Source organism: Meleagris gallopavo, chromosome 6, assembly GCF_905368555.1.
Source record: "Meleagris gallopavo chromosome 6, MGAL_WU_HG_1.1, whole genome shotgun sequence".
NCBI lineage: Eukaryota > Metazoa > Chordata > Aves > Galliformes > Phasianidae > Meleagris > Meleagris gallopavo.
The window spans coordinates 39,229,636-39,246,815 of NC_139409.1; the positions used below are offsets into that span (position 1 = coordinate 39,229,636).

The window sequence follows — 17,180 nt, forward strand, 5'->3', positions numbered from 1 at the left end:
CTTTAATCACGGTATATTAAAGACAACTCAGTGTTAAAAATAATGTTTACTATTTTAATTACTTTTCCCACCACAATTAAATAGAAATTAAACAATGAACCTAAATTGATGTTCTAGCTGATGTTTTTTCTCTAATTCTTATTTTATTTATTTATTTTTTAAGAAACTGGTAGAGAAGTATCATAGAAAAGCTTCCACAAGAGCACTGAACGAAGAACCATACAGGATAGCAGGAACCTGTACTCCACCATTCCTTTGAGAGGGACAACAGCCCAAAGCACGTATGTAAGAGCCCTGCCAGCTGGGGTTGCAGCCCAGCATGGCAGGCAGTGAGCTGAGCAGGCAGAGTAGGCAGAGACAACTGGCAGGAAATCACAGAAGCTAGAAATAGCAGCAGAGAAGCTGAGAGAGAGGACCCAGAGACTGGAAGGAGCAGGTGAGAGATTACACTGATCGCTGGAGGAAAAGCACGAGAGAAAAAAACAAAAACAAAAACAAAAAAACCTCTTTGCTACACCTCTAGGATATGTCAAAAGTACACAGGTGTTTTAACTTCCCATTTATTTTCATGGAAGATAAGTCTTCACTGAAGTCAGCTCTGGCACCTTGGATCTGAGAGTGTAAAACGGCTTAGCTGAGCTTTTTTCTCTCTTGTTATCCCAGGAAGAGCATGTCAAGAGATTGGGAGTGACTGAGTGGCATTCATATGGGCTAATGATTTGGCCCATGGAAATGGTGGAAGATCTCCCCAGCCCCAATTCAGCTGCACCTTGCAAGCGCCGCACTTCTGTATGATTGCACTGGTAGAAAAAGAGGATCTGTGCCATGGCTTTTTGCAGAGCTTTACGTAAGAGCTTCTCAGCACATCTGTGAATAGCTAGAAAAAAATGTCAGGGGAAGTAATGATGCAGAGACCAGCCTGAGCTACAATTCTTCCCTGTAGCTATCAGGGCAAAGAGAGCTGAAAAGTGTACAGTGCCACTCCTATTTCATAAGTTTCTGCACTTTGACTAAAAGGTGCCACTAAAAGTTCTGTCACTTATACATGAACTGTTGTTACAACCACTTGTTGGTTGTGAAACTACTAGCATGGATTTTTTTCTGAATGAGATGTTAACATGAACATGTACATACAGACAGACACACTTTTGAAGAAGCAACTTGTTAAGTCTTTCTAAGAGTACGACAGTTCGAAGTAGTAATACTTATAAAAATGTTAAAAAATGTTCTATTTTTCAAATTAGGTAGGAAGCAGTCCTTCACGATAGGAAGACTATAACATCTGCCTGATGCAGAGACCAAACTGTAAAAGTCCTGGGCTAGATGTATTTCAAAGCATTTGAAGATACAACAAATATCACTCACACTTTCATCCCTCATCAGTTTCAATTGCACCTTAGTTTGTACTTGGCAGGAGAATTACCAAACCACTTTCTCCAACTATAGGTCACCAGAGATAAGAAAATGTTCTTACAGACAGGGCAAAGTAGAGCAAAAAATGCTGTGCATCTCTGTATGGAAGGCTAAATTTAAACCAAGACCATTCATTTGTCCCCAGCTTACAGTCAATATCTGGTTGTAGACCCCAGAGGCACACCAGAAATGCCAAATTGACAGAAAATGTATAATATTATTTCTCCACAGGCAACAGAGTCAATCATGTTTCTTTTATTAACTGCAAAGCATCTAATTCTCAGTTATGTTAAGGACTGTTTGTAACACTTTAACATTGTAAAAGAGTAATAAATGGGTGTAAATTGCACTAAAGTTTTCTCTAATGGCCCCTATATTGTCATAGTGATCTGTATTGCAGACAGCTTTGAATATCACTGAGGCTGTGGATTAAGGTTTTCTCCCAGGTCTTTAGAAGAATTCCTTTGCAGAAGTCCTTAATTCTCTCCACCTGTGCCCATCCAACAGATAGAATTGCAGTCCTTTACTTAATAGGATAGAGTTGCTTATCCTATTGAGATTTTCAGGTGAGCACTGTGTAATTTGGACTGTTCAGTATTAGCCATCTCTATCCAAGAACTGAAACTATTGAAGGTGGCCTGGCTAGTATTGCCTGCACTGTGAAGAGGAAAGCCTGCTAGCTTTCAGGACTGGTAAGACTTGGAGGGGATGTCGTATCAATCTGGAGGACACGGAAGACTGCACAGCCTGAGAACTGGGCTCACAAGCTAGTTTGGTTATGGTCTCTAGTCAGGGAAACAGAAAAACAGCAAAAGTGAATTGAATCAGGAACAATGAATAGCTTTTCACATAACTTGTGTGGACTTCGTGAATGCTTGCGTAAACATAAGTTCAAGAACAGAATGTGGAGGTTGCAAGAACTTGCTGTCAAGTAAAGATAAGAAAGCAGGACAGACGTCTTATTGTTAGAGATAAGGAAGCAAAACAGATGCTTCAGCTCAACACACTAGCTGAGGCTCGTTTGTGCTACAGCCCCCTTAAAGGTTAGTAGTTCACTGAGAGGAAAACTCTGAGCCTTTGCGAGGATGACTACTAACCTTCATCCAACGACCACCAGATAGGGCCCAGAGACCCTTCCCACATTTTATGACGCATGCTCAGAAGGGCGGGACAATATGCAACACTTTCTCAGAAATGTAATGAATATGTATACACTATGCCTATAAATATGTAGTCACTGCTTCCCTTGGTGTGAATGTTCAGTGGAGTGATCCCCCATGCACCCAGCGCTGTAATAAAGGAATACCTGCATGACATAACCCATTGGCATGTTAAGTTGCTCTGTCAGATAGCTTGGCTTCAGAATGATAGCAGCTGAGATATTTGCAAGCCACAATCAACCCATTAGTTCCAGGGTCAGCTGTGTTGCAACAATATCCAGCTCCCGGGCACGCTGAATCCTTCTGTACTGCATGCTTCTGACCTCTGAAGCACAGTAGCCACCTCCTGTGACCACAGATCATAAAGTTGCCTTGCAGATAAAAATTATGGAACCTTCCTGAGACTAACAGCTGCGCTATTGCAAATAAATTTATTTAAAGATCCTGGTCAAATGAGTCAGTTTAACATCATCAGTGTACTGCATTTCTGAATAACACAGGCATGATCGTCTGCTTTCAGGGGAGGGAGGATACTTTCCTCGGTTCTGGGGCTTTGCGGTTGAAGTATTGGGATTCTTTCAGATTAGATTTAGGGATATACTCTTAGATTCACAACTCCCTTTCATTCCAGTGGGAAAAAAGAAATAGAAAGGTCTCTGTGTTACGCTACTTAGGTTCTTTGATAGCTTCAGATATTTTATGAGGCTTGGCATCCAATGTTCAAATTCTTTCTAATGAAGATCCTAAAATAATAAGCTTCGATGAATAGCACAAATTATGTGCTAATGGAGACAAGTTCCATGGGTAACAATATTTTTGAGCAACTTGTATTATCTTCTGAGCATATCTGCAATGATTTTGTTATGTGTACTTTAAAAATGTCAATTTATCTAGACTTAGTTTTACAAGTTTTAGTACATGTAGAAGTGTTGAGATGAAAAAACATGCTTATGAAAATGTGCAAGGTTTTCCCCGGCTCAGATACCTCTCAGGAACAGTACATTACACTGAAGGAAACAGTATAAAATTCATGAAATGTCCTTAGTTTTTGGAAAATGGCAATTGAGCTCCTCATGTGGAATATTGCATGGTGAGATTTGTGGTACTTCCTGCTTCTGGCCCTGCACTGAAGGAATAATGTATATTTTTCACACTGAAAGTACTTCAGCTTTCACTATTGGGGATATTTATACATATGAAGTAAAAACACAGAACAAGCCAATTCAGTGAACCCTAAAAATGGTTGATTTGCATGATAGATAAAAGTCAGAAATCCTGTGAACAGCAGTGCCCTGGGAATCTAGTGCTAATTTGAATAATATTGCAGAACTTTATTTTGTTAAGTGTCATTCATGAGATTTGTACAGAAAGCAGTACGAAGATAAATTTAGATGATAACATTATTCTTGTTTCCTCTGATGTATGCAGGACTTGATAACAAGCTGATTGCCTCCTTCTGATGGATGTTTACATACAACAGATGTTTTAATTTGATTATATCTGTGAGATAAGCAGAATGCTGTGCTAAGTCCAAACACTTTTTATTAGCCTTTCAAAACATTTTGCAATGAATGTAACCTTTTGTAAATGTCCTTGCTTGAGGCTGCGTGTGTTCCTGTAACAGTGCAAATTATTAGCAACAAGTTCAAACCAGTGATTATGCCAAAGAAGAAAACTGCATTTAACAGAAGCTGTGATTCTGTACTCTCTGATAACTTAAACGAAGAGAGCAATATGATGCAAGCAATGATACAAGCACAACAGTGTAACACTACTCTGCAGAGCACAGTGTGTTCTTCAGCAAATGGTGCACAAACTGGGTAGTTTTTATGAAGAATGCTGAAAGGCCAATATGCTATGCCAAGTATCCTGAATATGAAAATGAGCAGTCAAATGTCAGCTATGAGAATGGAGTGCTGCAGGGAACATAAGTTCTGGTTTGCAGACAATATAGGGTTACAAACTTTGACTCTGATCTGAACTGAAATGTCAAAATTCCCCTGAAAATAAGCCTCTTCCTTCACTGTAGTGAAATCAAAATGTTGTATGTTGATCTCATATTTCATTTTTTAAATGTAAAATACAGAGAACAACCAAAAAATGTCAAACCAATTCATTACTTCAAAATAAATAATGATCTGTATCATACAAAACATGTCAACTTTTAAAGAAAAGATTTCCCATTCTCTTTTGAATAGGACAAAATATGAAAGGATTTGATGGCCAAATAGCTTGCTACCAGCATAAGGGTGGTTTAGATCATCCAGCCTTTGTACTCAACCATTTGGTCCTGGAGCTTGACCTGGGACTAATTCACTACAGTCGAATAAAGGAAATTGCTCCATTGGATGCTGCGAATGCTACCAGGTTGTCTCAGTCATCTATTTGAACCTCACTTTGAAGCTAACTTCTAGACAGCTAAAAGTGAGATGTTTTCACTGTACGCCACATCTCTCAGCTTAATATAGGCATGAACAGTACCTTGTGTTAGTGCAGCTGTATAAGCCTTATGTAGTTCTCAGTCAGTGGATCTGGGAAGTAGCATATTGTGGGATTTTTAAGCAAAGCATGACTGGACCTAATAAACTAGTAAAAATAATTACTTTACTGGGCACATCAGCAGTTTTTGGCTGTGGGCAGAATGACTTTAGAAGTGCGTATAGGAACTGTTAAGTCACAGCCTGAACCACTGATTGATCACCTGAAGCAAGCACTGAATCAGCCATGGAGCACAGGTGAAGGCAATTCAGCTGTGTGACCGGAAGGGGTGGAGCCTGGCTGCACCTCTCCTAGACCCCATTTAAGGGCTGACTGCCCCTGAAGAAGGGTCTCTCTGAGGTTCTCTCCTTTTGGAGTTTTGTTATGTGAGCCTAGGACATGGGTGAGTGTTTCATTTTTTATTGTCTCTTTCCATCATGATAATTTTTCTAACTTTAAATCTTTTAAATGCTATCCTAACTATACTACTCTTCTAAATGTACGTTTGTTAACTGTACAGAAGTGTATGTTAAATACAGAGAAACTACAGTTTTTATTAACAATGCAAGTTTTGTAGAAGCTTGGAAGTGTTCTTTGTATAAGAGTAATGCTGTAGATTGTTTAGGATACTGACAGAAATAAGCAAGATGAGGAATGTTTTAAATAACAGAGAGAAACTATTTGTATTCAATACGCTTTATAGGCTGTCATAAGAACTACAGCATGAAGCACTTGTGTTGTCTTCGCTAGTCGGCCCCTGAGGCATGAAACATACAGCATGTTTGTGCTCTGAGTACCTTTTTTGAAGGCTCAGAATTCTGCTTATCTGAGTAGAGAATTGAAATTAGCTGGTCCTTCATCACCTGATCAGGTGGTGTTAATTATTTACAGCTTCAGTCTGTGGCTCTTTGATGCTGGTTCTTTCATACCACAGTTGAACTGAGGTTAAATATTCACAGTTCCAGTCTAGAAGTCAGTAATAAATTGCAGGCTGCAAATAGAGAACTGGGAACTATGAATGAGAAAATGGGAAGAAAAGACCAGTTAAGTTGTGTTTTACATACTTTGATTGTCCAGGAAATCCTGATTAGGTTGCATTTGGGCCCTAATAGGAAAGCTTATACTACCTAAATGCAGGACATGAGCAAGCCTGAGACAAATCTCTGAACCAAACCGGGATTGATTTCTATGTGGACTTCTGTGAGACTTCTATTCTTTTACTGAGAATAGAGTTATAGAATCACAGAATGGCTTGGGTTGGTATAGACCTTAAAGCCCCTCCAACCCCCTTCCGTGGGCAGGGTTGCCACCCACCAGCTCAGGCTTTTTAGAGCCCCATCCAACCTGGCCTTGAGCCCCTCCAGGGATGGGGCACCATAGCTTCTCTGGGCTGCTGTACCAGGGTCTCACTGCCCTCTGAGTAAAGAATTTCCACCTAACAGCTAATTTAAATCTCTCCTCTGTTAGTTTAAAGCCATTTGTGATTGTCCTATCACTGTCTACCTTTGTAAAAAGTAGGTCTCCCTCCTGCTTATAAGCTCCCTTCAAGTACTAGAAGGCTGCAGTGAGGTCTCCCTGCACCCTTCTCCAAGCTAAACAAGCCCAACTCCCTCAATCTTTCTTCAAAAGAGAGATGTGTGTCAGACTTCTGATCATCTTCATGGCCCTTCTCTGGGTTTACTCCAACAGTTCTGTCTTTTTTTGTGCTGGGGGTACCAGACCTGGATGCTATTCCAAATGGGGCCTCACAAGAGCAGACCAGAAGGGCAGGATCACTTCTCTCTCTCTATGTTGCCCACCCCTCTTTTGATGCAGCTCAGCATACTGTTGGCCTTCCAGGCTGAAATATCTAGGATATCCAGGTAGGATATATTGCTTCCATCAAAAACTTTCTGTAACACCCACCATTCACATGGGCTCCCACTGTAGCACAATTTTATGTGGGTACCACATCTGGAAATGAAAGCAATGCTCATGTGGGAAAAATGAGTCTTCATTTTTCATTCTTCATTCAGTCACTTATAGCAGACCTCACTTCATCTGAGGAGAAGCTGAGCTCCCTTGGTTTGCTCAGCCTAGAGCAGAGGAGCTGAGGGGAGGCCTTGTGGTGGCTGCAGCTCCTCACAGGAAGCAGAGGGACAGCACTGAGCTTTGCTCAATTCAAGTCCAGTAATTCTCCAGCCTTTGGTTGGAAGATGGTCTCTGAGTGATTCCTGACTGTATTTAAAGGGGATGAGGACAAGGAAAATGCTCATGGATAGGTTTATGTGAACTAGCACAATAAACTTGGTCTGCACTGTGAAAATCTGCATTTAGGGAGTTTTTAAAACCAAATTTACATAAAATCACAATGAGATTTTTATGTCTATTATAGGCCAATTAAATGCACTATACAAATACTTCCAAATTCATATGGAGATAATCTGGGACATTCAGAGCATGATCACACACTCACTGAGGGCTCAGCCTTTTTTTTTTTTTCTGAAATATGCAAACCTGCATCTCTAAACAGTGCTGTAATTGAGACAGAAGTGAATCACCAACAACTGAGCAGGCATTCTCAAATTATGTCTGTGTGCATCAATTCATTTTTCCATCAATGCCACTGAACTTGGAAAGAAAGGAAGGCTCTGGGTATCAAAAGTGGGTCTCAAGGCAATTGCTGGCTATCCAGTGGCTGGATCTGTATTGGCACGAGGCTTGGGCTTTATTCAGCCTAAATGTGTGAAGGGCCTAATGCTTCCTTCTGGTCTCTAGAAGTGCAAAGCTGGCATCTCAGGTGTGCTTTCACTCTATGAATAACTGGCACAATTTCTTCCTTTTGGAGAAATCTGTGTCAAAGACTCAACAGAGATGGAATGAGGAATGGCGATGAATATGCCCTGTGTCACACACATCAAATGGTGTGCATCTGGTCTGTTTGGGAGCAAAATGCATAAATAAATAAAAATAGGTGGGTGACAAGTTGTCACGGTCCACTTCTGCAAGATGAATGTCAGGCAGGTCTGTGTGAACATTTCCTGTTATTACCCCGACTTCAACCTCCCCTGCTGCCCCACTCCATTTTATCTGGCGTTTTCGGGCACCCTTTCGACTACGCTTCTGCAGTGGGGAGCGCGGGCTGCAGCACCATCGCCAGGCACGGCAATGGGGATGCAGGGAGGAGATCTGGGGAGCCGCCGGCCTCGCGCCGCGGGACTGCCGGGCTCCGGGCGGCCCGAAGGCAGGACGGATGGACAGTGTCCCGGAGCCCGAATCGCGGCCCGGCGTTGTGGGCGGTGTCCGCATACGGTCCCCGATCGGGAGGCGGGCGCAGACAGCCGGGCTGCACGTCGGGGCTGGCCCCGCTGGCGGTGGGAGAGCCAGACCTGCGAGGGGCTGGCCTCCGGCAGATGATTGACACCCAACTGGGTGAGGTTTCGTGCTTTAAAAAAAAAAAAAAAGAAAGAAAGAAAAAGAGCGAGCACAGAGAAGGGAGGGGGGTTGAATGTGGAAGGGGGGGGAGAAGGAACTACTGTAAGAGTAAGAAAGTCCTGCCCAGCTGTTTGCGGAGTTTAAGATTTCCTGTTTCCCCTGCAGCGCCGAAGTGAAGTTTTCAGTGAGTCACCCGCAGCCCCGAGCAGCGCAGCCCGCGCCCCGCCAGCCCCGCCGCGGCCTCCTGCTGCCCGGCCCGGCCCCGCTCCGGCTCCGCGATGCCTCCGCGCCTGCGGCCGCTGCTTCTGCGCGTGTCCCTGTGGGTCCTCGTGGGCTCCTCGAGCCCCGCGCTGCTCCGCGGTAAGTGCCGGGCCGGCCCCGGCGCTACGCTCCCGCTTGACAGCTGCCGGGGCCGAAGGGCAGGCGCCCACCGCCGGGGGAAGAGGAGGAGGAAGGCTTAGTTGCGAAGATCGTTTGGAAGCTGCGGGAGCGGGGAGCACGTTTGTTTGTCGCCCCCCTGGAAAGTAAAGATGGAGAGCGAGGCTTAGCGACAAAAAGCAAAGGAGAGAGGGGGGAGAAAAGTGAGAATTGGGCAGGAAACTCAGCGGGGTTCTATTCTGCGGGAGCTGACTGCTGGCCCGGGGCAGCGCCTGCACCTGGAGCCGGGGATTGGGCCCGGGTGCTGCCCCAAGGGCGGATTTACAGATGGAGAGATGCAAGGATGGAGAGGACTGCGGGTGCTACAGGGCCCGAGGCGCTGTTCTCCGAGCTGAGGCCCCTGCCCGGGCACGGCTGGCAGCCGAGGGGTCGGCGTTAAATGCTCGAGGGTTATGATACACGTGAGTGTGTGAGGGAATTCCTGCAGCAGAAGTCAGCTGTGGTTGTGGGTAGCGGGACTGGGAACAGAAGTCATTTCTGCAGCACTTGATGCTTTAAAAGTGCTCATTAGATCCACTTTTAATGGCACTTTGCATCCCTTACTCTGGCTTTTCTTTATGAAGCCATCCTTAGATAGGTTTTTAAGGCTGTGGCTTGCAGTATTCTTCGTAGGGTAATGTGGAGTGCTTCAAGCGCTGCTGCAAGAACCAGCTCCTTGCCCTGAAGAGCTCCATGTCCCAATTCTATCTACACTAATCCACAGATGTACAGCACTGTCTACCTGCAGGGTTAGGCCCTGACTCATTTTGCAGCACAATTGGCAAACCTTAAAAACAAAAACCATACTTGAATCAGTTTTGATCAGTTTAAGTGTGTTTTGAGGTGTTGTGTGATATCAGGTTTCTGATTTCAGCCTTCAAGACATGCAGACACCTGAGCTTCTGCTAGCTTCGCTCTGGGCTCTCCAGTTATCTCCTGTGGTCCATTCATGGTCACTAAAATATAATAACATAAACTAAACAGCTCTTGTTTAGTCACTGCTAGTGGCTGTGTACATTATGAATAAGTTCATGCTTTGTTAATAATCCTGTCAAAGTCAACAGGTTTCACATTCCTGCAAAGTTACTCATGTAAGCGTAGGGCAGATGAAACACGGTGGTGTCCCTGGGACTCAGCCATGTGGCTGGTTTAAATTTGAGGTGTGCAGCTTCCTGTTGATTTTGATATATATTTGTATTTCTGCTTGATATAAATCATACTTGGCTAGGAATGGCTTTTGTTTAGACACGAGCCTCAAATGTGTTGTTTTCCTGTTCCTACTACACAAAGCTTTAAAAGTTCTGCTTTCGTTAGTCTCCTGTTATTGGTATGCTTTTTTTTTTATTCAATTACTGGAGATCTTTATTTGTAGTCTGCGAAACTACAAATAAAGAGTTCAGCTGTGATCAGATAATCCGTAGCTCCAAAACTTGTTGAAAATGACATTTTAATAACTGTTGTAGGATTCTGTTTGTGTAACCAGTTGGTCAGAAAATAAGGGTGCTTCTGGGGGCGCGGAGCTTGGAGTTTGAATACTGGTTGTTAATTGGCATCAAAATGAGAAGTGTAGCTGCTTTGAGGAAAACAAAACAGAGAAAAAGAGCAACAAGACTCTGTAATAATCAATAACCCAGCGAGAATGGGACAGGAGAGATATCGGACCCAGAAGGGTGCACTTCCCAGGTGTGCCTATTAACCTGCCTTCTGATGGTGAGCAGCTTAGTAGTGCCCCAGCTAAAACTTCATCTGAACATTCTTTGTAGCAAGGTTGTAGACAAGGGTGGCACATTCCCATAAAGATTATGGAGAAAATGACAAATTCATGAGCAGATCCAATATTAAGTGTTTGCTTTGAAAGAGATGTACTAATGTTCTGTACTAAACAAAAGTAACTGAAGCTTTTTCCAAAGAGTAGAGTGTGAATTTGGGTTTGCTTGGTGTTTTGTTTGGTTTTGTTTTCTTTTTTTTTAATGTTATGAATGATAAGTTGAGTGTTTAATCAATAAATGGCTGTGCAAACTGGCATTTGGTAATATAAGAAAAAAAACAACACTGTATCCAAAAGGATGTGAATCTGTAATTTGTATTTGGGTTACAAAAAGCCAAATTTTGTGCTTTGGAATAACCTGTATAATAGTTGTTATTTCTCCATATCTGGGATAAAGCCATTCATCCAGGCACTGACTTGCATCATTGTCTCCTTATCTTGTAAAAGCCACATGGTAGTCTGTTGGTTTAATAGTAATAAAATAAAAACAAATGTGGAGTTCCAGGTAGTTGCATGAGTGAGTATGAGAACAAACATGGCAGAACATGTTTGTAACACGATCGACTCTAAAGTGCATTCCTGTCCCCCACTAAAGCTCTGGCAAACTTCCAGTTATTTCAGGAGATAAGTAGAACACAGATATTATTGCAATTTCTTCTGAGATATCTTTGATTTCTGAGAACATTATACCTGAGACTCTGGAAATCACTTCTATTTAATTGCTGTATTAGCTTATACTTCTGTAGTAGTCAGATGGTGAATTCCATATGGGAATGGATTCTGCCAAAAAACAGTGAGCCAGATATTAAGCTGCTGCAAGTGAATATAGTTCTATTACCATCAATACAGTTATAGCATATAGGTTTTCTGAAACTGTTTCAAAGGCAATTTGAAAAAAAGGAAGGGGGCAATGAAATTGTTCATTTTTTTCATATTTATAATTTTTCCTTCTATTTTATAAACACCTATTATTATATGACCTACACTTAGCCAAATAACATTGCTTCAAAATCAAGTACTCCTTTCTGGAATGAATTGTTTCCATTTCAAAGGTACAGTGTGGCAGAATGCTGGCTGATAAAAATTGTCATTGTGAGAAGTCTGATTGTGACTGATTGTGCAAAGATAGTGACAGACATGCAAAGGTAAAAATTATTTTTTTCTTCTTCTCAGAACTAGCCTTCTAGAACAGAGTTTCTCTTGTGGTGGGGGAAGGGAAGAGTAAGTTCTCACTGTAGCGCCGTTGTTGGAGTTTCCCATGATTATACTTCCTCTGCGAGATATTTTTAAGTTTGTACCTTTGCCTTCATGGTATAGGGACTTTTTTCTCACAGCGATGTCTGGGCCATGCGTGCTTTGCTAGTGTTCATGGTGTGCCACTGTCACTCCAACCTCATATCTGTGACTTGCTTAATGGTAGCAAGAATGAGCAAAGCCAGCTTGTTGGGCCAGCTGGTTACTGACTTCGATTTTGCATAACCAAGCTCATTTGTGTCAGCTAGATCAGAAATAGCATCACTAGTACAATGAACTTTTAGAGATCTGTGCATTCTCCCCACTGGCTGCATGGCTGCAGTTCAGTGCTCATGGCACAGTGGAGGTCAAAGCTCCCACCCACTTTTGTGGCACCAGGGTACTGGCTCAGCAGATGGGAGCACACGTGCCCTCTGCATCTGGTGTGCCCTGAGGCAGTGGGACCTGCACAGCCAAATCTCCTTTGCCACATAGAAGCTCTTTGACTCGGGAGACTTTGGCTTGTTTTGTCCGTGTGTTGCAGACTTGGTCAAATGGACAAAGGTACGAACAGTGTGGCATGACACTGTAGCTGAGCAAATGCCATTGATCTGTGTGCCATTGTCAGCAGTGAGTTGGTACTGTATATTTACAAGACTGGCTTCTCAGTGGTACACCTAAATCTTCAGTGGTTAATTTTTCATATTATTGCTTAATTCTGGTATAAAGTCAAACTGGCAGAACTGCTATTGGTTGAATACAGTGATTTATATCCTGCTGCATGGAAGGATGCAGATTTTGTTAATATACCCATTTAGGTTAAGAGAGAACAAACCATCAAGTGATGAAAACTTATCTGAATTAATTAATACTAGCTCACCTCACCAGGCACTGCTGAATTCTATTTCTGTTGGTGATCACATTCCATGATGTGTTCTCATCCCTTAACTTTCAGGGATTTAAGCAGAATTTGAATTTGAATATGTATTATGGGGACTGCCTCTGCTGTCCATGTGGATTCCTAAGTCCATTTGCTTGCCTTGCTGCAAAGTTAAACAACTGTTACAGATTTTAAGAAGCAATATCATCAGCAGTGGCAGGAGAAATACAAATTGCTGATTTGTCAGTGTTTGTGCATTTTTAAAATACGGTTGGTTGTTGTTTTTTTTCTCTTGCTCTGAGTGCTATTGTAGTTGTTACAGCTGAACTACCTGTCCTTTTTCTCATATGGGCTTTAAAGCCTTTTCACCTCTGGAAAGATCATCTGGGGAAGAGTAGTTTTCCTTTGCTCAAACAACTGGTATTTAGCAAGGGCTTCCTGCTGGCATTCATCCCTGAGTTAATCTGGTTAGAATTAGAGCTGGTTGAGAGCTTTTGACACTGTTTTTCATGGGAAAATGCTGATTTGTCAAAACTGAAACAATTTGTGGAAATGTACCAGTTTCCACTAAACTTGTATCAGGAAACTTTTTTTTTCCTCCTAGTCCACAGCTAAATTTCTGATATGGAAGAGACAGAAAGAGAAATCATTGTTAATCAATAATTAAAATAATTACTGCTTCTGGATGGAATAAAAGTAGGATCTAGCGCCTGCTCTGTCTCAGAGCAAACATCTGAATCTGGAGCTCCCCCTATCCTCTGTCTTCAGGACATTGGGTGGCTGGCTCTTTTGTCATCTTGCATGCATCTGCACCCCACACCACTTCAAATGACTTTTGTTTCATTCTGGTCATGAATATGAAAATACATGAAATGTTACAATATTTTGTGTGTGAGGAGAAGCATTTTTCTGCTTGCGTTATTTAGGTTGACATGTGGCCATGTGTTTGTCTTTGCCTTGTTTGCTAGGAATGGCATTGCACAGAATTCAAGGCATCTTCTAGTCTTTGTTTCATGTTATAATAATGAATGCTGCATTCAGAAATTTGTTTCAGGCAGAGAACCACAGCTTTTATTGCTAACAAGCCTGATAGTCTGATTCTAGTTCCCCACTCACCCAGAGTAGTATTTTAGCAGAATTTCCACTTTAATTAATAGATTTCAGTAATATGGATAAAGGAGCCTTCTTCCTTGCATCCATCCACTTAGATTCAAGCAGATACATCATAACAATGACAGTCTTTAGATTAATGTTTTGCTTTCGAAAAGGTGATTTGGAGCCAGAGGTACCAGAACACCATCTTTCACATCCTACAAATGTTCTTTTTGTACCCAGGCACTTTGGCCCAAATCTGCAAGCGGTTGCAAAAGTTGCCCTGCTCCTTAAGGAGGTTTTTGAGTTATTAAGGGAAACAAAAGAAAGACTTCTGCAGCAGCTTGAAGCTCAGCCAGTGATTTGAAAGTCACGCCACATTGTTTCTGTCTTTTCCTACTCACCAGTAATGCAACTTTTGAAAGATAGCTTCTGCCTCCTGTGCATTTGATCAGTTCTCTCAAAATGTGCCTGTGGGCTTAATTTAATTCAGCATTTAAACTGGGTTATGAACCTGGGCTATGCCAAGACATTGTAAAATCCATCTTGTGTTCCCAAGGTTGTGGCTTCTCTGTCAGGGCCATAGAGACTTCCTCCTCTTAGGAAAGCAAGTGAATTTGAGCAGTGCACTCTCAGAGAGCTGTGGGAAGGCTTCACAGGGTTACTCCTCAGAGCAGCGTTTTCCAACTAAAGACCCAAGTGTGGTTCTTATGTGCCTAGGGCGCTTTAATGGCCCTCTTTTAAAAACTAGCATTGTGCAAGTGGAGCGCATGCAGGACCAGACTGTCAGCTGGCATAAATCAGCTTTACCCTGTTGAAGGCAAGGAACCTGCCCTGATTTATACCAGCTGAGAATCTGGCCATGGAATAAATAATAGGCAACTGTATGTTATGAGGCTGTAATTCCCTTGAGGGGGCTTTTGTGATATCAATCTTACTGGAGCCAGAGTGATCTGGTTCTTTTTCTTGGAGCAAAAGAGTAATCTGAGTGCAGCATTGTGACATCCTCAAAACTTTAGGAAGGAGAGATTGCAGGCAGTCAAGGGAAAGGAAGTGTTTCCAGTCTTCTTACAATTAATCGTTAAGGATTTTTGTCCAGGAATAATGATGGGAGGAGAGTTTGGGAGGATGAAGATTAATTGATTGGGGATAGGTGGTCCTAAAGAAGAGAAATGTTCAAGGGGGATGATTTTTCATCAGGATCAGACCTTTAATTTGAAAACAGTCATGTACATTTTTCAAACTGCATGAAAACTGAGGCCTCATTTTATTGCTCATCAGTTGTAATTAGTAAGGAAGCAAAGTGGAAATAAGAGTTAAGGGACAAACTCCTCAGAACGTAGGTGTGCGTTTTAATTTTAAGGCCTCATCCCAAAGAATAAGCTGGTACTCATTTTATTGGCAGAAGGAAAAAGGGATTCAGTCAGTTTTTCCCAGGAGTTAAGCTGAAGTTCTCTCAAATCTAGGTATTTGAGCCATGAGATGTGAGTGAATTGCCTCCCTCTGGTTTTAATGCTGCTCTAGATTCTACAGTACAGAATGGGAGTAAGCACACCATATACATCACCTGTTGGCATAGATAAGTTGTGCCTGGGGCTTTTGAATGCTAATGCGGTAATTTCATAGATTTCATCTCACTAACTAATATAAAAACATTTTTAATGTTGCTGTACAAGAGAATGAACTTTGAAACAGACCACAGATGATTACTAATGGATTATGACTTCTGGTTATTTTCAAGGAAGGAAGCAGAAAGCCATCCAGAATTCTTGTGTGTTTTGAGATGCTGATCTGTTCTAATCTTCGGGATCCAATCAGAAGCTCAGATATTAAACTCACTATATAAGACTGCAGAATAGCAATGGGCTATAGTACTTGCGCACTTGAAGAAAACTCTTAGTGGTCTAATGGAGCCAAACTTTAACTTTTTTTTTTTGTTGTTGAACTGCTGCACTGCTTTTAGTATTGCCTGGCTGTCCTAACTTCCATCTGCTTTTCTGGGAGTTATGGCTGAAGTCATAGTTACATCAGGACTTAACTTATCTTGTGCACTTCCAAAGTGCTCCAGGAGGGCAGCATCTGTGAATAACTCGTGTTTGTTCAAGTGCATGTTTGGGGAAATATGATAGATGTAATTACATTTTTCCCTTTTAGCAGTCTTTTTTTTTTCTCCTGCTCCATAGTCACTTAAAAAATTATATCAGTAGACATTCAGTATCCATGAAGCAATTTTCAGGCTGCTGCTGAAGGGAGGACTGTAGCTACATGTCTGTTTATTTCATTTCAAGTCAGTCTAAAGCTACTAATTAATCTAGAGTAGCACTTCTGTTATTCTGAGCACAAAGTTGCATAGGCTGCATTTTACTCACATTTTATCCTAAAATAGGCTGCACTGTAAAAATACACACGATTAAGGATCTTTTTCACTGTATAAATGATGAGATGGAGCAATGATAAAATCATATAGGAATGTTCAGCATCTGACCAGCGCTGAGCTGCTCCCAGAGTCCGTGTGGTAGTTGGTCTGCTCTCAGAACACTGCTTTAGCTCTGCATCTGACTCTAACAGGACCATGTAGTGACTCCAGTGTGTACCATGTGAGAATAAATTAATGAGGTTTTGAACAGTACAAATCTGTCCATCTATGATCAGGAGCCCACAGAGATCTCAAGAGAAGAGCTGTCATGTGCAGGTGGTTGTTGGTCCTTCATTTCCGTTAGCTGGTTCTGCCTGCAGGCGTGCAACAATTATCCTTCTCATCTGTCTCTGGCATGCAAGGGGATCTATGATGCTTCAGTGACTGTGCTGTGGAAGCTGGCCAGCTGTCCTGCTGTGTACCTTCCACCTCTCCACCATTCCCATTACTGATTTTTTTTTTTTTTTTTTTTTTTTTCACTGTTGTATTTCTTCCTTTTCCTATGGCGGTTAGAGCTATTGCCTGAAGAGTGGGAGGCCCATAGTCCTGCCACTCAGCTTGGGAGTATCTAAACTCCATCAATGAGTTCCTTTGCCAGGAAGGAACCTTACTGGCTGAGGCTGAGCAGGGCTGTAGGGGCAGCACTCTGCAGGGAAAGGGCTGACGTATGTGGGTGGTCCCCGGTAGCATGTCAGAGGAGAAGAAAGCTTGTTCCCTGATGGATTCATTCACTATTCCAGCCCCTGCAGGGTGACTGAGATTATCTCCAGGGAGTTCACAGCACAACAAAGAGAGACTTTACATACTGAGTCTCTTTTCTTTCTTTCTTTTTTTTTTTTTAATTTTTTTTTTTTTTTTTAGATTGGAAACAACCGTTTGTCTTCCTCATGAAAAGATCACAAAGGACCA

The 17,180-nt window shown here is 42.2% G+C and overlaps 1 protein-coding gene across 3 annotated transcripts in view; it reads left to right on the forward strand.

Moving 5' to 3' along the window:
• The first annotated feature begins 8,443 nt into the window (after positions 1–8,443).
• Positions 8,444–17,180, forward strand: part of TGFBR2 (transforming growth factor beta receptor 2) — a 63,878-nt gene continuing 55,141 nt past the window's right edge. Inside the window, exons 1-2 of one of the 3 annotated variants that reach the window (XM_085226408.1) lie at positions 8,444–8,462; positions 8,631–8,825. In XM_085226408.1, coding sequence (XP_085082534.1) covers positions 8,744–8,825 — 82 coding nt within the window. In that variant the 5' untranslated portion in view covers positions 8,444–8,462; positions 8,631–8,743. Of the gene's footprint in view, positions 8,463–8,522; positions 8,826–9,267; positions 9,305–17,180 lie in introns of those variants that run through there. The other 2 variants (XM_085226407.1, XM_085226409.1) reach the window with 2 other exon arrangements.